General features: G+C 42.6%; 1 protein-coding gene across 1 annotated transcript; it reads right to left on the bottom strand.

Moving 5' to 3' along the window:
* Positions 1-17488: 17488 nt before the first annotated feature.
* LOC138935239 (uncharacterized) lies at positions 17489-18208 on the bottom strand (the record flags this gene model as incomplete). Its single annotated transcript, XM_070299692.1, has 1 exon — positions 17489-18208. A coding segment is annotated over one exon (720 nt), but the record flags the coding sequence as incomplete, so codon positions are not given.
* Positions 18209-22934: the final 4726 nt, after the last annotated feature.

The following is a 22934-nucleotide window of genomic DNA, read 5'->3' as shown; positions in this document are numbered from 1 at the left end:
ACATATTTATAATAATTTTTTTAAGTACTTCAACTTTATGCGATCGATATATTATTTCTAAACAACTACAAATTATCTCAGCTATTTCACTACCTCATAGCCTCATGGCGGATTAAAGATAAAGAATGCAGCTAATGGATGGCCAATATCGTTAGCGTGAGCTGCGTGAAGAAGAAACAAAAGCGATTTCATTATTGGCTCTTGGATGTAAAGCCCGAATCACACTAGCGGCTTGCGGCTGCGATTGCGATTGCCTCAGTCAATCAGAAAGCACTAATTGCAAGTATGATTGAAGCGTAGCAAATTACAATCACAAACGCAATCGCAATCGCAGCCGCGAGCCGCTAGTATGATTCGGGCTTAAGACGTGAAAAGGCTTGCCGCGCAGTAAGATGCGACGCAGTAGCCAATCAATGTGCCATTTTCCGCAAGAGCCAAAAGTTTATTGGCTATCACATCGTTTCTTGCCGCACAACATTTATTTGAGAAAAATGTTTTACTATGAAATTAGTCATTTACTTTGATAGAAGCAAACGTTCAATTTCAGGGTAGATAGCCAGCAATTTCTATATATAAACATAACATAATATAATAAATCAATATAAACTCACTTTTTAAAATATATTAAAAAGCTTTGTGCAAACTTTCAAAGCGAACGCAGCTTAAGAAATGAAAAATGGATTTACACAAAAAATTTTCAAATAAAGTTATAAGTCATAATACATCAAGCTTCATGAATATTTTAATATTTATTAGTCTCTTACCCAGTAAGCAAAATGCGCGCAATATGCCAGCAGATTGGCAACAGATTTCCTCAGCTCTTGCTAGCAATTTGGCATCTGTTATGTCCGCATTAGGCTAATGATCTGCCAGCAGAGCCTGCTCACAGAATCTGAGAGCAGATTGGCAGCAGAAACCGAGCAGGACCTGCTAACATGATTTGACATCAGATTGACGGCAGAAACCGAGCAGAATCTGTAACTTTTGGCCATTCATATAAAATGGTGCATTTAAATGAATTTAAAGGATCTCAAACCCAAGTGGAAAAATGACGGTAAATTTTGGTCACAAAATGATCAATTAGATGTCCTAAGCTGGGTCTCATAAAATCCGAAAATGGCGTCAATAGTTGATATATCACATTCACAAGACGTCATTTTCTGACATTTGTATTAATAACATATAAATATATAATATTAATATCATATATTAATGTAATATATATAGAAAAATTTAAATAATTTATAAAATTAAAGATTTATATATGGAATTTAATTTCTATTTTATATCTAAGTAGATAATAACGATTTTCATTATTCAATGCAAGCTGGATCCCTGGTTTGCAAATTAGTGCCGATCTATTACTTTCGCCTGCTTAAAATGATAATGATATAATATTAAATAGGCAACGTTAGATAGACATTAAGATCTCGTTCGTAAAGCAATGTTATCAGCATAACTGTCATCATCACAATTCAGTCTTCTTTTAGGTTGAATGAATAGAAAACACAATACTTTAAAAAATTACCTCATACTGTAGTTGCACAATAGTTATCCCAGCGTAGACCCAAAAATGCATTATTTCTAGTGTAAAAATCCCACTGTAAATAAAAGAAATTGATTAATGACTTGAAAATTATTAGGCCTATGTTGTATATATGTACTTTTATGATATAAACTATGAAGATATAACAGAAAATACTCTATGTTTCTAATTGTAATGTCTTATTACTTATATCTAAAAACTTGTTCCACATTACTAAAGTACCCAAGGTCTATCATATTAGCAAAAAATACTTACCCAATGTTATTTCGTACGAAGAGCAAGATTTCGTAAACTTACGAATATGTTTGATACTGAAAACACATAATAAGATATTAAAACAGTGACATACGTGAGGTTAGGATAGCTGTCATGTGTGCAGTAAGCAAAAGAAAAACATCCTGTTAAAATATTTTTATTATTTATATATCGTTTTTTCTTATATATCTCTGTTTTACGTATGATATACTGTCTGTAAACAATTAATAATTATACGGTACTCTTTTGCACGTAAAATCTCGCGATGCCATGACATACGTGAATTTTAATTTTGAAAGAGTACAATTATTAATTGTTTACGAATAGCATATAACAGGAAAAATATAGATATACAAAAAATAAATCCATATATAAATAATAAAAATATTTTAACAAAACGTTTTTTTACATTGCTTACTGCACACATGACAAATCTCCTGACTTCGCGTATGTCCACACTTATTTGCAAATCAGAGATCCAGCTCGAATGTCTAGAGGGAATCCATTTAAAAGCACGAGAATCTTTTAAGTGAAAGTTCAATAGTCTCCCCTAATAGAATCTTGTGATCTGTAATGGAATGGTCAACGCTCATTTACTAAATTGCTGTATCTGTTGAAGCAATAATGATTTCATACTGATGATGTGTTAGAAGATTGAGTAAACATTTGTGTTGCTTTTCAGTTAGTGAATACATCAGTGAACATAGTGTTTTAGCATGTCGTATCTAAATGCAGTATAATGTATATTTTCTGATTATGCGTCTTAAACCTCATCCCTGTCTCAAGTCTTTGGTAAATTTCTAGAGCAATCGAAACGGGATGAAGAAGGAGCGTTTAATTCGTTTTATGTTTGTTTTTATTTATTGTTATTTGTTTCCTAATCAATTTTATTGCTGAAAATAAATAAATAATTTTCTTGGATAAACCTTTTGGATTTACAAAAATTCAAATATTTCTTAATTACCTGCTAATTCGATGAATGATCGCTATCATAAATCCTTCAAAAGAAGGATTTTTCAATTCATTTTTGTAGTGTCGTTAAAAAAATTGTTTCATAGAAAATAGCAGTGTCGTCATAATAGCCAAATAGTATAATGTACTGTACATAATTTGTACATAATTTGTATTAATCGATCTATACTTAATTCCCTATATATACGTAGCAGTGCATTTTATCACAAAATCGCAAGTAATGTATACGTCAGAGAGTCAATGTACTCTTATGTATACAATAAAATATTTAATTTTTTACTGTCGCCAAAATAGCCGATTAACATACATATATATATATATATATATATATATATATATATACACAGCCAAATATTATTCCTCTTGGAAAATATATGGGAAGACACATATGAACAATATGACCCGTATGAACAATATGAAATTGTGTTCAAATATGTGATAAAGGCAGACACGTCTATATTATACTGTTATCTATACGCTTAGATACGCTTAGATATGCGTGCGAGGCGATAGAGCAGTAGAAATACACGATGTTATCTATGGGTCGCTGGTGTGGTGCGCGGTTATATGCGTAGTTGATATGCTAGTTTTCAGTTCTTAACCCAAAGTTGTAGGTAGAGAAATGAATGTATTGTTTATCATAAAAGTATAATTTTTTTGTTTCTCCATTTACTTTTTACAATTATGATGATTCTCCTTATTGTAATTTCGATTGCACATTTGGTAGTTGTTATTTAGTAGCACCTTGCGTGCCCTTCCTCCTCATCTCTTTGTTTGTGTCGCCGCGTCGATGCCGGTTTTGTGAGGGCTCGTCTGCGTGGCAATGCTCAATTTTATGGGTGTCCTTCGCAGGGACGAAATAAGCGGTGGAGGGTACCACGGGATCGGAGGCGTGGTACACCGTGGTCGTCCAATATCTGGCGTGATCGGTCGGTCTCTCTTGATTCCCGAGCCGGAATGCCCGGTAATGGATTTCGGCGGGCTAGCGCCGAATAGCGCCTGAAGCCGGGCCTTGGTCTTCTTCTGCTTCGGTAGCGGGTCTCCTGGAGTCGATGGTTCGTCCTTGGCAGATGGTGGACTGGCGCCGTGGGTCAGGTCTATTGTGCCCAGAGTATGCAGCGGCTGAGGGCTTGGTGGATCTGGCGATTGTATGCCGGTTGTTCTCGGCGACCGAGAGCCGGATGCTGGAGGCGACTGAGCGCCGGAGGCAACCAAGCGCCGGATGCTGGAGGCAACCGAGCGCCGGAGGCTGGAGGCGACAAAGCGCCGGAGGCTGGAAGCGACCGAGCGACGGATGCTGGAGGCGACCGAGCGCCGGCTCTTCTCCGTTTGGTCGAGGTAAAGTGCAGCGGCGTTAGGCGAGTCTTGCGCCGGAGGACGATTTCGACCAATGTGGGCAGCGTGCTGGCGCTCTCTATTCGTGGCGTCTTGACTGGTGGTGCGGCAACTGGCGCCATATTGTTGACTAACGTTTAAAGCGCCTTGCGCTTAGAAAGTAGGCGACTGGCGCCAAGACTTTCTCTGTGTCCTTTCACCGCAGGGGATCTGACCTATATTCTGGCCGGGCGGCTTTCCACTTGGCCCGGGCGCCCTGCGCCGCCTAGCGGTGCCGCCCGTAACTACGCGCGGACGCGCTATATGCGCGCCGGACTGCTTTCCGCTTCCATGTTGGCCCGAGCGCCTTGCGCCGACTAGCGGCGTCTCCCGCACTACGCGCGGATGGGCGAGCGCTTGCGAGAAACGCTAATATTTCACAAATATCGCACTGCCATAATTTTGTGGTTGCCGTAGGCCGCCACATTGTCTAATTTCAACATATTGAATACAATGCGAAGTTGCTTTTAATAACACGCATAAATCATGCATAAATATTAGTATCAGTAACGGCAAAACCAAAATTGTCGGTATTATCGATAATTGTTTCGATAATACTGAGAATTTTAGTTTTGTTTAGATGAGGGCGCTAACCCGTCGGAATTCGCTCGTCGCTTTTGGATTCCTTTAATGAGAAAACTCAGGATCGGGAACTGGTAACGCTTCGCTCGCCGGATCGCCTTATATACCGGCGGCCGGCCTCCTACTCACGCGAGCCGGTGCGTGATAGGGCGGCCCCACGATGGGGCCGATACACGGGTGTGAGAACTTAGGGGCGCCATAGGCGCCGAGTCTCCGAATACGCGCGGTGGATCGGCCCGCGAGGCCGTTAGTAATAGTATCATTACAATTATTTATTTTCATGTGATCATATTCTCTATGCGAATTTCTTTCCATTGATGTAATACTTTTCTCACTTAATTTAGTTGGTGTATTAATTAATTATAAGTATTACTTTGTCCATTTTGCATTTTATTTGTTATTTCTTTATTTGCTTTATAGCCATGCTAAGGCATTAATAAATAAATCAATCAATCAATCTCTCTCTCTCTCTCTCTCTCTCTCTCTCTCTCTCTTTCTTACAACAATAAAACAAGAAGGAAAAATTGAAAAGGGAATGTGAAGGGAAAACTCTATATTATGCCCCAAGGAAACGATGTTATATCTCTCGTTGCAGTAAAAGTAAAGATAATCCGGAACGATGTGCAAAAGTGGTCAACAACGGCATATTAAAGTTGTAACGGCAGGGTCGTTACTATATGCCGTAAAAATACAGAAGATATATATATATATATATATATATATATACCCGCACGACTCACTTTACTCGACCCTACGCTACCTATCCCGCTTGCACGCACATCGCACGCGCTGTCTCCCTCGCTCATACACCGCTTTCGCCGTCGCCCTCACACCAGACATTATCTCTCTCGCGGTCCCCACGCAGAACCGACCCCACTACCGGACCAACAACACTTAGTGGGAAAAACGGCCGGGTATATAAGCCCGGCCGGCCGAGACATCAAGACCAGATCCCGTCCTGCCATCCAGCTCCTGACACCGATCTAACCACTACCTACTACCTCTTGGGGGCTAAGGTTGTCCTTAGCTCTGCCGGGTGGCACCGGCTCTCTCTACCTCCAGGATTGAGGTTGCCCTCAGTTCTGCCGGGTTGTACTGGCTTCTATCTCTGCCGCTCCTAGAGCCGAGGTTGCCCTCAGTTCCGCCGGGTTGCACCGACTTCCGTTGCCAAGGCAAGGTCCGACGTGACACTCGGTCCTGCCCGCAATACCGAACTACCTAGTCTGACACTAGTTGATAAGTCGCCTGTAGATATTGCGCCGTAGTCTTAAGCCCGTTAGCTATAACTCCGCTAGTTCTAACTGCGCCGTAGGAATAAGCTCGCTAGTGATAAGATCTGTTAGTAATAAATCCGCTAGCTCTAACCGCGTCGTAGCTCTAAGTCCGTCCGTTAAGCCTGCTAATTGTAACCGCGCCGTAGGAATAAGCTCGCTAGTAATAAGACCTGTTAGTAATAAGTCCGCTAGCTCTAGCCGCGTCGTAGTTCTAAGTCCGTCCGTTAAGCTTGCTAGTTGTAACCGCGCCGTAATCCTAAACTCGCCTGTAGGTAAAACCGCCGTAAAAGTTAGGCCGTGCTACCACCGCATGCCGCCTTGCGGTTCTTACCGCTTACCGCTTCGCGCCCGCCGCTTTGCAACGGACGCTGCACCTTACCAGCTTTCTGCCTACCGCACGCTGACCGACATCGCCTGGCCCTGCACGCTGCTTGTATATCCGCTTCTAACTAAAATAAACTATCTTTTCTACCTATACTATATTCTCGTAAGCTTGAGTCTGCCCTCCTCTTGAACTCGAGCTGATCTGACCGTCAAGCGAGGTGACCGCGTTACATGGCGCCCGAACAGGGACCTGCCCAGTAGAGACTCCAGCTTGCGTGCGCACCCCGATGAAAATCGCCTGGATATACAATCTGTCGAAAGTCCAGCTCGTGACTCTTTTAGTTAACCACGTCCTCGATAGTATCGGTAACCTCGATACTTTGCGACACCGACTACGGCAATACGTGACTCAAAACCCGGAACTATTCTCCGAACGAGACACCGCCGACATACCAACCGAGGGGGAAGCGACGCCGGAACGACCTGAATCGACCCCTGACCCCACCACGATCCTCGATCGAATCCGCAAATGGATCATGACGTATAAGAGTTTAATATTAAAATGTTAATGTAATAAAATGAATAAAAGATCAACGCAATTTGTTGTAAACAATAATACGAATGGTAGTTAACAGTGAAAATAATATAGTCGTAAGTAGGATAGTAAGGTTGGTTTCAGCCTATTTCTTTCATAAGTGTGAAAGAGAGGTACCATTGGAGAGAAAGAGACAAAGATATGTCTCAGAACACTTTGTTGGCAACCGCGGAAGGAGATCGGGCGTGGAAAGGAGGAAAGGGGGTGGAAAGGGGGAGTACGTATGGAGAAAGGGGAAGCGCGGCCGTGGCTCCCCAGGAGAGCGGGTACGAGTCGCCGATAGTGCTTGAGAGATGGCGCTTGGCTCGTTAGGGGGTCGTACTTTCCCCTCGCCCTAGTACCCTCTGTTCCTCCCCTCTACCCGATCCCCCTCCCGCGGCTACCAACAAATTTTTTTAAGCATATCTGTCTCTTTCTCTCCAATGGACTCTCTCTCACAGTCATTGGAAAATGAGCTGAAACTAACCTTACTAAATATCCAACTGAATCGACGAGACCGCTCGAGAGATGACGCTCAATTCGATCGGGGTTGCGGTTTTTCTCCCGGCGCGACTCGTTTTTTAGAAGGGGGAGGTGACGGTGACGCCTCGCGCCACTTCTAGCGCCCGATCCGTTATCGCGATTCTTTAAGGACGCGCGCCATTTCTAGCGCACGATCCGCGAGCGGACGCTGGGTATTCGGTATCGAGGAAGATAGAGGATCGTCGGAGGGCGGTCGAACGGAGAGAGGAACGGTTTAGCGGCGATACGAGCGCGCTTATCTCGTTTCGGGTATCGAATTTTTTCCGTTTTCCGGCGACGACGCGTTTCCGATGACGAGATGCGTCCAAAAACGAGTATCCGGCTCGGTTAATCGGGGCGCGTCCTCGCAATTTTTCCCCGTTATAAAAGGATGCCGCGGCGATTTCGAGATATCAGTACGTTCGAGAATATTCGCGGCGCGATGAATCGCGTACCGAATATTCTAACAAGATTAGCTGGAAGTGTAGTGAATATTCGAATTAGAAATATCGAGAAAATACAAACTTTGGAGATACCGAATTGTTTAAAGAAGGAACTGCGCGAATATTATATAGAGGACTGTCTGTAGGGAGTGGTGCACTTGGACACAGTATAATTGGACACGGTGCAAATGGACACGTTACAAATGGACACGAGATTGTGCACACGGTTCAATTGGACACAGTGCATTTGGACACAGTAATTTTGGATACAGTAGCTTTTGGACACATAAGAAAATACGCATCGTTTACTTGGACACCGCTCAATTGGACACTGTTCATTTGGACACCGTTCGTTTGGACACAGAAAGATGCGCACCGTTCATTTGGACACCGTTCGTTTGGACACCGTTATTTGCCCACCGTTCGTTTGGACACCGTTCATTTGCCCACTGTTTGTTTGGACACCGTTCGTTTGGACACCAAAATTTGATTTAAGTTATACGACGTAATCCACACCAAATTTTTGTTTTAAATAAGAAATAGGTTTGGGTTAGGTTATATCCTCCGGAAGTGGAGCCCCCCCGCAGGGGGGGCGGAACCCACTGTATCCATGCATGACATCCAAATATGCGAAAGGCTAAACAAAGTGTTAAAAGCAATGTAAAATTAATGACATCAGTATCAGAGATATATAAGTATGAATATATTTTATTTTGACAGATATTATAACCTTCAAATGTATCTCCTTTTCACGATTTCATATTTTACATAGATTTACCAATATAAAGTGTTATAAGAATACTGATTATATTTTCCCAAAATAATTTTTATTTCTCTCCATCTGTTACATATTCAAAAAAACAGTGCGCATGTTTCTGTGTACAAATGAACGGTGTCCAAACGAACGGTGGGCAAATGAACGATGTCCAAACGAACGGTGGGCAAATAACGGTGTCCAAACGAACGGTGTCCAAATGAACGGTGCGCATCTTTCTGTGTCCAAACGAACGGTGTCCAAATGAACAGTGTCCAATTGAGCGGTGTCCAAGTAAACAATGCGTATTTTCTTATGTGTCCAAAAGCTACTGTATCCAAAATTACTGTGTCCAAATGCACTGTGTCCAATTGAACCGTGTGCACAATCTCGTGTCCATTTGTAACGTGTCCATTTGCACCGTGTCCAATTGTACTGTGTCCAAGTGAAGGCCACTCCTATCGAACGGCTATTGAACGGCTATCGAACAGCTATTGAACGGCTTTTGAACGGCTTTGAACGATTATCGAACGGCTATCGAACGGCTTTGAACGGTTATCGAACAGCTATCGAACGGCAATCGAATGACTATAAACGACTATTGAACGACTATTGAACGGCTAACGAACGACAATTAAACGACAAAACAATTATTTATACACCATTCAAATATTTAAAGTCTATGTGCATGTACTGAAATGTAACATCTATATTTTAATTAACTAGCTGACGCCGCTATCTAACGTCACGCACTGAAATTTAATACTCGCGTACTGGGATATGAAAGAGGAAAAGGGAAGAATAAAAGAGAATAAAATATATTTCAACAATAGTTTATTCTAAATAATGTTTGGGTGAATCTTTATGATGATTCGTCCACCGATTGAATATTTTAAATACATTTTGTAAAGCGCAATTTTTCAAATGTTTTTCACAGCGCATAGTATTAGTAACATCTAGCTTATTTAACGAAGTGATATCTTTATAGTCCGCATCCAAGGTCTCAATAATAACGTCGTTTTTCGCATCATCGTCAAGTATATGGACCAGCCATTCTCGTTTTTCGCATCCTTTAACGTACACGATAGGAGATGCTCCATCTTCCTCTTCCGTCGCGCCAATCACAGCTCTCGTAATCAAACGCCTAGCGAAGCTGTATGGAACGTTTCCATCCTCCCATTGAAGTCCATGATGATGTCCGATTAGCCATGAAGCTTGGCATCTCTCAGATTTTGTAAGCGCACGCCATGGTACGGGATTTGCAAAAAAGTAATGAGAGAGAACAGATCCATTTCTCAATATCGCTACTTCCTTCACGACAAAGTTTCTCCCGATAATGAATCCCTGCAGATCCACAAACGTTGGCGCGATCATGCTGATAATATTACCGTACAATTGCAAGAACGACGTACGACTGTTGCCGATCGTCAAAATCTCAATCTTTTTATATTTTGACATTGGAGGGGATATTTGCTGATTTAGGTAATTTTACGAACTACCTAAATCAGCAAATATCCCCTTGGTTGGTCAATGGGCAATATTGGACAACGCGATCGTGCAAGATGAGACAATAGGCGATAGTATTTGTCGGTATATCCTCCTTGCACTCAAACTCTAATCTCACGTCCACGGTGAAATTTTTGACAGACTCGTTTTGTCGCGAGCAATCGATAACCGCGAGAGGACCGCAATGTAGAAATTTTGAAATGTTTAATAGCACATCATCATTATCACATCCGTAATAAGATTTGCGAAAACGAGAGTATATATCGAACAAGAAGGCGAATCTATTATTATCGAAATCTAAATTCAAATCATCGTAGGGATAAAATTGCGAGTTTAGATAGAGTTTAACGTTGGTCAATTTGCAGTCGTCGAATGTAGTATTATCTTTTGACACAGCATTTTTTCTACCAGTCTGCAGCGCAAAGATCACGTATCGCGGCTTCTCCAGCTGCGAGGCGGCTTTCACGGTCCACGAATGCTTGGTCGTATTATGCAATAGAGGAAATTCGTATAGATCCCAAGAGCGAAAACTGATATTCAAGTATCGCTCACTTTCCAACGCGCGCAGCAAGAATAGTTTATTGACCTCGCTTAACATTACATGTGGCATACGCCATTGTATCTTGAATAATTCGATATCAGCTTCAGCCGAAGCATGTCCAAATATGCAATTGTTATCGTTGCGCGAACGTATCAGAATTAATTCGTGACGAGCGTTGATCACAATTCGCTTATAATCTTCGCAAAAACCCAATAGTATGTTTAGCGGCACGCAAAAATTAAAGTAAGATTCAACAGTATTATGTGACATATTCCACGCAGCATTCCCCAAGATTTTACCTTTCTCGGTTGTTAGAGAGATATAGTTTTTAATCGTGGAAGTTATTCCAACGTTTCTGTTGCGGTCAATCTCCATACCGTCGAGTTCATATCGAAGTTCATCAAACATAAACGCGACACAATTGTTTCCCAATACCACTCTTCCCTCTTCAGCTACTTTACGCACCATCAACTTTCCTTCGACGTATAGAAAACTTTCACATGGTAACGTGTACAAATCTTGATGTTGTATCGGTATCCGTATCTCGTCGCTATATCCAAGCGTTGTGTTGGCGTATGGATTGTACGTATGAGTCTTAATCTTGATGATACAGTCGTCAAAGATCGGCTCACCTCCGATATTCAAGATGTCAATCATATTGTTAAGTATTTCGTACGACGAATCCCAATGATTTTAAAAACTCGCGATTCAACGCGCTGAGCTTCTTTTTAGCGTAACCAGATATCTGATTATTGTCACCCGATACAGCAGTCACTCGCCTTCTCGCAAAAATATTGTCCCTCACAAAGATATAGTCTCTCGCGTGCTCCGTGCTTCCGTTCAACACAAGCATTTCATTTGTCAAAGGCTTTATTTTTGCCGCCGCCGTATATGCAATCTTACGGTAATTTCCTCTCCTCGAAAATCGAGCAAATGTCCTTCTTGATCTACAATGCGTATCGTTAAATCAGTAATGCTCTATGCGACGATCGGTAGATAAATGATCTGTGCTGGCGTTTCCGATATTTTATATCCTGGCGGCACGCTCGGTGAAAATTCATGTATCGTGTGTACGCGCTTGTCATTGCTGTACGCGCCAGTGGTTACGCTGTATTCTATACGAATAATATTTACGCTAATGATATTTATTGGTACATCCGATTCGTGCCATTTCCGCGGTTGTAATATACGATTCGACGAGAATCCCAACAACGATCTAACGTTGCCCAGATTACTAAAATTTATTCTATAGACACATTTGATTTCACTTTTTAGCGTATTATGATTAGCGCGAAGCGTTATTGGATATTCATCGTGTTCTTCGCCATTAACAATATCGTTGGAATCAACTACGCGTCGATGTCGTAAAATTGCATGTCGGAGATATTTGTTTATAGCGTGTAATTCGTACGATCCGTCGGGAATCGTAATTTCCTTATCGTCGTTATCAAAATAAAATTTATTATTCCAAGAATTCACGTTCGATATCGTATGATACGTTTCAAAGTCCGTTAAACCAAGCTCGTAATCGCCATCGTCTAAATCTATAGCCGGAAAGTAACTTACAGCAAGCGCGCTACTCTTGCCGGTCAACGTAAGTGTAAGTGACATGCTGGAAAACTGTCAAACGAAGTCGCGATGGTGAATTGTCAGGCTTTAAATTTATATCGATCATCGACCGTTTGAAGAAATCCAAGACACAATTGTCCACAAATACTTTGATTATAATTTTGATAGGCCGTGTGATTGTATTCTATATTTGCAACATTCTGTCCAAAATATCGCACTAATTCCTTGGGCGGTCACAGATTTCCAAAACTATCGAAATATACTACACGATCTCCCCTCTTTGCATACGCAACCCAATGAGTACCGGAACCATCGACCTCATCCAAATTGACGATACCGCTCTCATTTCGTCGTATACCGTTTATCGGTAAATTATTGCGCATGAAAACACCTCTAAAAAATTGTATACGCATACGTCTTGCAAGCTGTTCCAATTGTACATTGGTTGTTACACCGGCAGGCATTTTTATTTTGACATTTTTTTTTCTTGGCTGCTGTTGAGAACCCTCGTCCACGCTTGTATGGAGCGAGATAAAGTCCGTGACCTTCCATGGCGCGATTATGACGCTGCATTTCTTCGAGCAGACATTGCGTCGCCTTGCTATCGTTCACCGCCTTCGCGATTCCCGCTGCTCCACCAGCCAACGAACCGAGAACTCCCAATAATGGTAAAATTGGTAAGATACCACCGCGCTTCGCTATAGGAAGTATTCGTTTTTTCGCAGTCTTTTTCTTCATCGATGATTTTTTTGTTTTCAGCCCCATACCGAATTTTGTCTTTGCCTTCATAGCCGCCCAAACAGCTGTAGCGGCTGCTCTTTCGCCAAGAGTCGAATTTCTCGCGGTATCACGCGTTCGCGCTTTCGTGGCGAGTATATTATCCGCAACGTGTCGTTGACCGAAATCGTTGCTTCGGGAATAAGCTATGTCGTGCTCGCGACACGCGGCATCCAATGGATTGATACCTCGATCGCCTCTAGCTAATCGTGTTTCTAAATGAGTTCCCGGTCCGCAAAACTGATAGCCTGGAATATGTAATTCGATAGGAAGTGCGTTTATCGCACGATTTAACAAACCGCTACCTCTTATAATTTTTGCTGACATTTGTCACAATTTTTTATTAACGGTGTTGGACCGTCAAAATGTGTTTGCTGCCACGACAAATTATAATGTCGCGTGCATGGACGATACTGTTGAACCTCTGAGTCAGCTTTTATATGTTCGGAAAGCTTGTCCCACAATTGTTCCACGTAGCTACCAAAGTCTCGCAGTAAAACAATCTTGGAGATAATCTGTAACTGCTCGGTGGTAAGCTCGAGAATATCGCTGTCAACCGATAGAAGAAGAAACATTTTTGAGACTGAGCGGTTTCGATTCGGTGCGCCTCTATAAATAGGGCCCCGATGACTCATTTTCCAAAATCTGATTTGAGATTCGCGAGAGCAAACATGCGGTTCGCGCGACAAGCGACGATAATCAAAGTGATAAATTTTGACGATAAAACACGAGTAATGTCCGAGAAAGAAATACACAAGCATGGAAACATGCTGCCGACTATTATACGCGGTATCATTTGCGGTCCTTCGAATTGCGGTAAGACTAACGTGTTGATAAGTTTGATAGAAAGTCCACACGGTGTACATTTCAAGAATGTGTACGTATATTCGAAATCGCTTCAGCAACCGAAATATCGATACTTGGAAAATTTGCTATTATCGATCGATGAAATTGGTTATTTTACATTCTCTAATAATAGTGACGTTATTCCACCGAGCGAAGCGCTTCCGAATTCCATTTTTATCTTTGACGACGTGGCGTGTGATAAGCAAGATACGATAAGAGAGTACTTTGCAATGGGTCGACATTCAAGTGTCGACTGTTTCTATCGTTGTCAAATGTATGCCAAGATACCCAAGCATCTTATACGGGACAATGCAAATTTACTGATTTTATTTAAACAAGATGGTACAAACTTGAAACATGTATACAACGATCATGTAAATATTGACATGTCTTACGGCAATTTTCGCGCATTCTGTCAGAAATGCTGGCAAAACAAGTATGGATTTGTAGTGATTGATAAAGACAATTTACAGACTAATGGAAGATATCGAAAAGGATTTAACGATTTTGCAATACCGTAAAGTGGTTAGTCGCTATCGATACATCGATCGAGCAACGTCTAAAAATTTTCGTCCGAGCGCAACATGACGACGACGATTGACAGTGACGATCGTGAGAAGATTGCGAGAGAGATTGTAAAAACGAGCGAATCAATCCGCAAAAAATATCGTTCTTTAAAAACCGGTCAAATGGAGGAAGACGTCGCATTGGAGAGGCACTTTAAACCAATTATCGAACCTCTAAAACAACTTGTCGAAAATACAATCAATGTGGAATTTAATGAAGCGCAAATCGAACCATTGAGTATACTCGAAGACAAGCATCTGAAGAAAGAATCTGGAACAAAGCGAACAAGGTCAAATATATCATTGAACGATTCGCTAATAACTTCTACTCCAAATCAATCGAAACGTAAACGAATGAAACAATTATCGAATGTGGTTATTTCTGCTCCGATAAAAGATGTACGATCGAGTCAAATATTCCACAAAAGATCGTCTCCGTATGTGGAAGAAGTTTTCGAAACCACGCCTGAAACGCTTGTGACATCGGTTCAACATCTGCTACAAACGTCCGAGAGTCAAAATACATTGCGCACACATCTGGGGGGTCCACTAGGGCAAAAATATGTTGGAGCTATTTTTAGTCAAGATAAAAATAACAGTATGGATTATGTTTACGGTGTTAAATTTTGCAACGAAGGAATGATGATTGGTGATCAAATTTTTGATGTGGATAAAGATGACAATATAATTATCGGTGGAATAAGATACGTGGGAACACCAGGTCTCTATGAGTTGATTTTCAAGAGAATACCCGACGGTGACATATACAATGACGATGATAAAATTAAATACAAAAATATATTACTGGCGACAAATGCGCTTAGACGTGGCAATGATATGCGTAATCCAGTGTTAAGTAACAAGGGATACAAATATAAAAATATAATAGCACCATTAATCTCTATTAAAAAAGCTGGAAGAGGTATAAATATACCGCGCGCTATGACGTTAAACGATAATAAGATCGATTACGTGCATTGGAATGATCCCAACGAGTTGGTTGATCGCTTGCGATTGCTGGAAGCTTCGCGTCAAGCCAGCAACAATGCCCACGACAATGAAATATTATCAATTATCGAGGAACTTTACGAAGCTGGCTTTATTATAAATTAATCTATGCGTCGGCGAAACGAGTCAGTCTGTCATTATTGTTTGTATCGAAATGTCGATTAATAAATTTGCATTATCGTTGGGAACACCAAACAACTCATACTATCAATGGAATGGATTACTAAGAAATTATGTGCGCGCTAATGCTCTGTGTCAGACAGCCTCCGGCTTTGACGCAAGGTCGCGCAAGATACGACGCGTAGCGCAACCGGAAGATGATACTGATGCAGCAAACAAACAGTACGTGGAAATACGTGTCAAGCTTTTGGAAGACAGACAGGAAGAACTTGAGAAAAAAATAATCACGCTCGAGACAAATGTGCAAACGCTGCAAATAATGATAGATGAGATGCAGAAAATTCTTCGGTATGCAACTCACGTGCAGACTACATCTAATTCAGCGCAGGAGAAGAAAGATATATAAAGAATATATGTGGAGGAATTATCTCATTATTGCAAATTATGCCTCGATCAAATATGTCGCAAAAGACCTCTGAAAAACAGCTGCTCGTGGAAGAATTGCATGCTCCAGCGAGAAAAAATTTCCCACGTAGACGTGTCATAGTACGCGGATACGACGATCTGTGGCAGGCGGACGTGGTCGAGATGCGTCCATATGCACGATTCAACAAAGGCTACAACTACATACTCACAGTTATCGATGTATTGAGCAAGTATGCGTGGGCTGTACCGCTCAAGAGTAACAGTGGAAACGAGACGGCTGATGCTATCGCAAAGATCATTCGAGACGATGGAAGATGTCCGAAAAATTTTCAAACCGACAGAGGAAAAGAATTTTACAACGCAAATGTAATAAGCCCATAACTTTTAATACAACTCTCGCGGAAATTTTCAAAAATGTCTGCTAATAACAAGACATCAATTTTGAGATATAAGTCGCTATATTCGCCCAGCGTTCGAATGGAGAACCGCTTCCACACGTTCTCGGCTTGCGCGTAATCGCTCTCGGATATCGTGTCACCGGTCCAGGAACTGTAAAATGATTTGCGCGGTGGTAAACACATATCTTGCAACCTGTCGACGCAGTCAATATATTCGTACGGAAAGACGCCCTTCCGTGTTAATAAATTGAAATTGTTATTCGATAAATTTTGAAAATCAGATTTTAAAATTGTGAGTTTGTCTTTATTCAAGAATGATGCCAATTTATCGAGACTAGCTGTGAGAAATTTATACGAATCGATAAAACGCAATTTAATATGATGTTTTGATTTCTCTTCGGTAAGTTTAACATTTTTCGTAAATGATATATATTTTTCCTTTGTTATCGGAAGTAACTCGATTCCCCCTTAGAACGCTGTAGCTATTTCCTTGATAATGAAATGCGCGTCGTAACCGGATAAATTATGAAAAACTATTGGAATGCAAAAAGAATCTTTATAATTTAGATTACAATTTGAATGCGCGGGACCTCTGTATCACCCGGTCAGATGGCAATGATCGCGTACGCGTGTATCGTCTTGTACAAATGGTTTCTCGCAAATGTGACATTGTGTCGCGCTATGAAAATTTTCCCATTCATCAGATGTTAAATTTACCATGGGGACATTAGCTGATAAAATACTTTTTACACGCAGTGCTAAATTTTTAAGTTCTTCGACGAACCATGATATGCAATCGATATCGCGATGAGAATGATACGCGGATAACGAATCATCGTACGAACAATGTACATAATATGCTAAGCTATATACTTTGTGATGTTGGTAGTTTCTCTCTTCCTCCGTCTTCTCTAAAACGCACTCCAGATCGGCGTACACGACGAAAGGAAGCCTCTCCTTCCGATTATAATTGTTGAACGTGAGCCACTTGTGACTTATCGCTCGGTAATCGGATAGCGCACTCGTTCATCTCGCGACAGTTCACCGTATGTGATTGTAATTTGCCAAAGTAGTGCAAACATCTGTAAAAGAAATAATTTTTAATTTTTGTTCAAAGATTTCTGTAATATAATTTATTAAATATATACCGATCGCAGATATATTGTCTTCGTTTGCCACAACTCAATTGCGAGCTCACGAGGCGGGATAGATTCTTGATCCATGCGAAATGTCCAACGTTGTTGTCTTCCACGTACAACAGGTTGACATGTTTGTCTTTTTTCAGCTCGCTCAGACGTATCGGGACAATGTTTTTTTCCTCGATACTATATACATTGATTGAGATATCGTTGAAAAGCTCGAATTTTTTAATTTGATTCACAGTCACTGGAAACTCAATGTCCTGGAGATTCAGCACTGTCGTGTAATGCGGGTACGAACATTCCCGGTAAACATGATCTTCAGCTGGATATAGAGCAACGACCACAGACCACGCGTAACACGCATTGTCATTAGATTGCACGTTTATTACCGCTCTCTTCATCGGTATTTCTCGCGGTAATTTAATGTGGCACCCCGCGCGCATTGGATTATATTTATTTATATTTACGTTTAAATCGAGTATTCGCGATAATGCCCACCCGCTATCGCGTTCCTGAAATTCTTCGAGCGATGCTAGAGTGGGCTCGACAACGCGCCGCTCATACCATTCGCGTAAATCGGATGTGCGAAAGAGTTCATAGTTTCTCGTATTGATACTTTTATTTGCGCGTTTATCACCCGTCACAAATTCACCATTGAACACTGAATTAATTTTCACATTAAAGTGTTTTTTCAGCACGGTTTGCACGTGTTCGAGCACAATATCTTTAGCATCCTCGAAAAATTGGCGAGGCTCGATGTGATTATGATTTATAACCGTACCAGTCAATATGCGGCTCTCGAACGCCGTATCGATCTCTCGCCAAATCAATCCGTCTTGCTGCGTGCTGCATCCTGCACTCGCGTGTACAAAACGCGTGCGTAACGAGTGCTTCAATCCCTCGAGTCGTGCGATTCGGGCAATCAGCGATTGTCGAATCCCAATCGATAATCGTGGATATTTGATTCGACTTTGCTCTTCCAATGATTCGATATATTCGTCGCATCGTTGCTCCCACGCAACGTACTCTATCGAATTCATCCTTACAGATTGCTCATGCAGATTTCGGCATTGTTTTCCACCATATTTCCAAATTTATGCCGAAAATTTTTGCTAACAAGATGTGCTTATTAACAGCTCTTGTCTCGGAACTCTTTGCGAAAATACTGACAGGGTGTGCCTCTTTACCATGATTTTATATTCTATCTTGATGTCTCTTTCCATCATGTGTATCTATCTAAATCATTATTTCGCGATTTGTCACGTACATTTTGGCTAATGTCGATTATTGCATTTTGTCGTCTAGAGATGATGTCAAATCTCAGGTGTATCGCAAAAGTTTCAAATTATGCAGCTGTCCAATGTTAGTGCAATTTAATCATGAGGATTATCCTTATATTTTAGGATTTTGTCATGTTTTGACACGCGCGTTTGAAATCTGATATCTATAGGCGATGTCATCGCGAAGCAGCCGCACATCGGCGCTTGAAAATTTTATATTACGTTGCATTTTTGTGCATTCGGTTAAATCTCACACCTGGTGATGATGTCATCGCGAAGCAGCCGTATATCGGCGCTTGAATGGAAAAATTGAAGAAAAATATCGCGTCATCAATAATCCCCACCACATTGCAATTTTGAAACGCTAATATATATTTTAAATATGTTCAATACGTTCAGTATTGCATCGACCACTTGTGTGAAAGGTTCATATAAAAATGTATCCCACTGAAGGAAGTCGCATGAATTATTACGTTCCGATTCAAGATGCTGATGAAACTTCACCGTGTAAGAAGAAGAAATGTAACAAGTAAGTTTTAATTAACTTGTAGAATTTTTATACTTTTTAAATATTTTTATACTTTTTAAATATTTATATAAATAATATTGTTTTTACTCCCTAGCATTTCATCCGAGTCTCGTCGCGCGGTTCGTATACTCGGAAGACGATACGCCTTAACTCCGACGTCATACAAATATTTGGACATTGGAATAAACGTTGGAGCTGTATCTTGCGTCGAGCACACCGCTATCGGTGTACTCCAGCCGCCTGTCCCGGAAGTATGACTCCAGGATCCCCACTAGGTAGGGGGGGAGGCCAAAGTTGACAGCGGCCTCCCTCACCCTATTCCAGGGCAGGGATGTCTAAAGACACCGCAACGACCATCCTGCCCCCCTTCATGATGGACTCCGCGAGGGATCGTACGCGAAAGATCGCGTCGATCGTCGATCTTCCCCGCGGAATCCATACTGATCCTGGTGAAGATCCATTCCATTCCGGGACAGGTGCCGGACGAGGCGGTCCACCAGCAAGCGTTCTAGTAGCTTGCCCACCTCGTCCAGCAAGCATATCGGCCGATATGCGGAAGGGGAGCCTCCGGACCCGTCCCCCTTTGGGATGAGAACCAATTTGGCCCTCACCCAAGCTGGGGGGAAGTACCCCTGCCTGAGGCAGCTCTTTACGAGCTGCCTCAGACGCTCGGACAGGTGGTCCAAGGCGAGAACCCAGACCCGGCCGGGGATGCCGTCGGGGCCGGGGGCCTTGGTGCCCCGCAGCCTCAACCGACGGATTACCCCGGCCATCTCGTCCCCCGTTACCTCCAAGTCCTCGGTCCAGGGAGGGGTGGCAGTTTCGCCGCCCTCCGAAAACGAGGGACCCTCTGTGGGAAAGAGGGCCCCCAGGACCTCGTCGAGGACTTGGGGCTCGAGGGACTCCGTCACGGGGGGCGCCCATGCTCTCAACATGTTGAGAACAAGTTTATAAGGGCGCCCCCATGGATCCGAGTTCAGGGAGTGGAGCATCTCGTCCCACTCCCTCGCCTTGGCCCGTCTAATCGCCGCGCTGAGGGCGTTCCGAGCGACTCGGAACCCCTCATACGCGGAAGCCATCCTCTCGGCGTCAGGTCGACGCCGAGCCCGGGTGAAGTGGCGTCTGGCGGCCACAGAGGAGCGCCGAAGCTCGGCAATCTCCTCGCACCACCAGTACGCCGCCCTCCGTGGGCGGGGGTTGGTCCGGGGCATCGCGAAATCACAAGCGTCGCGTAACGCGCCCCGGAACCAATCTACCTCCTCTTGTATCCCCCGCCCTTCACCCCCCGGGCACGGCCAATCAGCCGCGAGGACGGCCGCGATTAGCCTGTCCGAGTTTAACTTCCGCAGGGCCCATCTCCGTGGCCGGGCACCCCCCCGGCCCTGGGAGCGGCTGAGCACCCCGTGGTGGGCGGCGGTGAGGACCATCTCTATATAGAGATGGTCCGACAGTGTTTCACACTCCGTCGCCACCCGCCAGCTACTAACGAATCGCGCGGCAGCAGGGGTGGCCCAGGATAAATCCGGGACCGACTCCCCCTGCCACCGCACGAAGGTGCTCCTCGACTCTGTGTTAAAAAGACACAGGCCGAGTGCCGCCGCCCAGTCCTGCAGGACCCCGCCCCTGGCGTCCGTGAACCGGGAACCCCAACGCGTTGATTTCGCATTGAAGTTCCCGGCCACGATGACCGGACGGGGCAGTTGGCGGCGATAAACGGCCGCCACCCCGTCCAGGAACGCCTCATAGTGGGCGAGATCTACATTCGGGGAGATGTAACATCCCACAACGGAGATGGGCCCCCAACGCACCGCCACCACTCCCCGTCCCGCCTCAATGGGCGTACAGCGGGGGAGTAGGGGGTCGTTGCGCCGCGTGATCGCGACAGAGCCCGCCCCGTCGCCAATCCAACATGGATTGTCCACCGGGACTCGATAGGGCTCCGCCGCGATCCCTAAACCGCAACCACGCTCCGCCAGGGTGTGCAGGAAGAGGTCCTGCGCCCGACGGGCGTGGTTGAGGTTCGCCTGTATCAGGCGGAGGGCCGCTATGTTTAGCGGCCCTCAGGTTTGGCCATCATCTCCTCCGCCATGGTGGCGGGGGGTCGTTGCCCTTATACGACTCAATAAGTAATATTTCCGTGTGATACAACGAGTAACTAGCAAACTTTTTTTCACTCACAAATTGTACCACTTATCGAACTTTTACGTATTAATCCACGCACTTTATCGATAAACTGAATTTATTTAAAAAAACGATGTTATTATACGTCATTATATTTTCATATTTTATAGTTTTATGTTTTCGAAACTATCGAATTTACAATGTCGGAGGCTTTAGCCGATCACGGGACACATGATAGCGTCCGCGTCGATCATGCGTAATGTGATACATTCAGTTGTTCGGCAGCCGGCAGCCGGCATGCCGGCAACGCTAGTACCGATATAACTTGCTTGTTGTCGTCGCGCAGTTTCCGCATCGAATAACGCATTTCTTTCTTCGAGATATTTTAATAATTAATCGGTAGTAATCGGTAGATTGTGATTAACCGTTATAATCGTTAATAAATTCAATTTATCGATAAAGTGCGTAGATTAATTCGTAAAAGTTCGATAAGTGGTACAATTTATGAGTGAAAAAAGTTTGCTAGTTACTCGTTCTATCATACGGAAGTATTACTTATTGAGTCGTATGAGGGCAACGAATTACTACATAAAAGGTAAGAATTAGTGTGAGAGAGAGAGAGAGAGAGAGAGAGAGAGAGAGAGTGTGCGATCAACTGTTTGCTATACGCGATGGATATAAAAGAGAGAGACAAAGAAGAGAGAAAGAGAGTGCGTGTGTGCGATCAGCTGTTTGCTACATACGATGGGTGTAAAAGAGACAGAGAGGGAGAAAGAGAGAGAGAGAGAGAGAGAGAGAGAGAGAGAGAGAGAGAGAATGTGTATGTGTGTGTATACGCGTATACGTTCTCTCTCACACATACACTCCATCGTATGTAGCAAACAGTTGATCGCAGCGAGCGCCTCACATAATCACCAGCATCGGACGGTGAGTTGCGCCACCCCTGTTTGCCTCGCGTACGCGGCCCGTAATTCGTTAACTATTTTGGCTTATAATTTAAAAACTAAGCCTCGAAAAAAATTTTGGCAAAGGAAAAGTCGTCTTAGAATAGTGTCAAGTATATGACATTGTAAGGACAGAAGGTTGTTTTGAATCACCCTGTATATTAAATGACTTTTCACGCTTTTGATATTATATATTTATATTAGACTTATAAGAGAAAATACATTATTATATTAAAACCATATTGCCTTACTTTATTTTTTTTTTTATTTAAGTATACTGTATATAAAAGTATTCGAGTAAAATACTCGAAGATTGAACATTATATTAAACATTTCATATTCTACATACCGAGAAAAAAAATAATTTGATAGTAAAAAATTTTATTTTACTCGAAAAAACTATTCGGTGAATTTTAATAACGTTTTTGTTTATATTTAAATCTTTAAGTTTCTTAAGTAAAATATATTTATTTAGTAAATATGAAATATATTTTTCTTATCAAAAACAATTTCTATATTATTACAAAATATTACTTAAATG

This window comes from Polyergus mexicanus, unplaced genomic scaffold (genome assembly GCF_030449975.1).
Source record: "Polyergus mexicanus isolate NDT 795.1 unplaced genomic scaffold, iyPolMexi1.0 SCAF_8, whole genome shotgun sequence".
NCBI lineage: Eukaryota > Metazoa > Arthropoda > Insecta > Hymenoptera > Formicidae > Polyergus > Polyergus mexicanus.
Note: the sequence above shows the minus strand (reverse complement) of the source record. Positions and strands in the feature narration are given on the sequence as shown.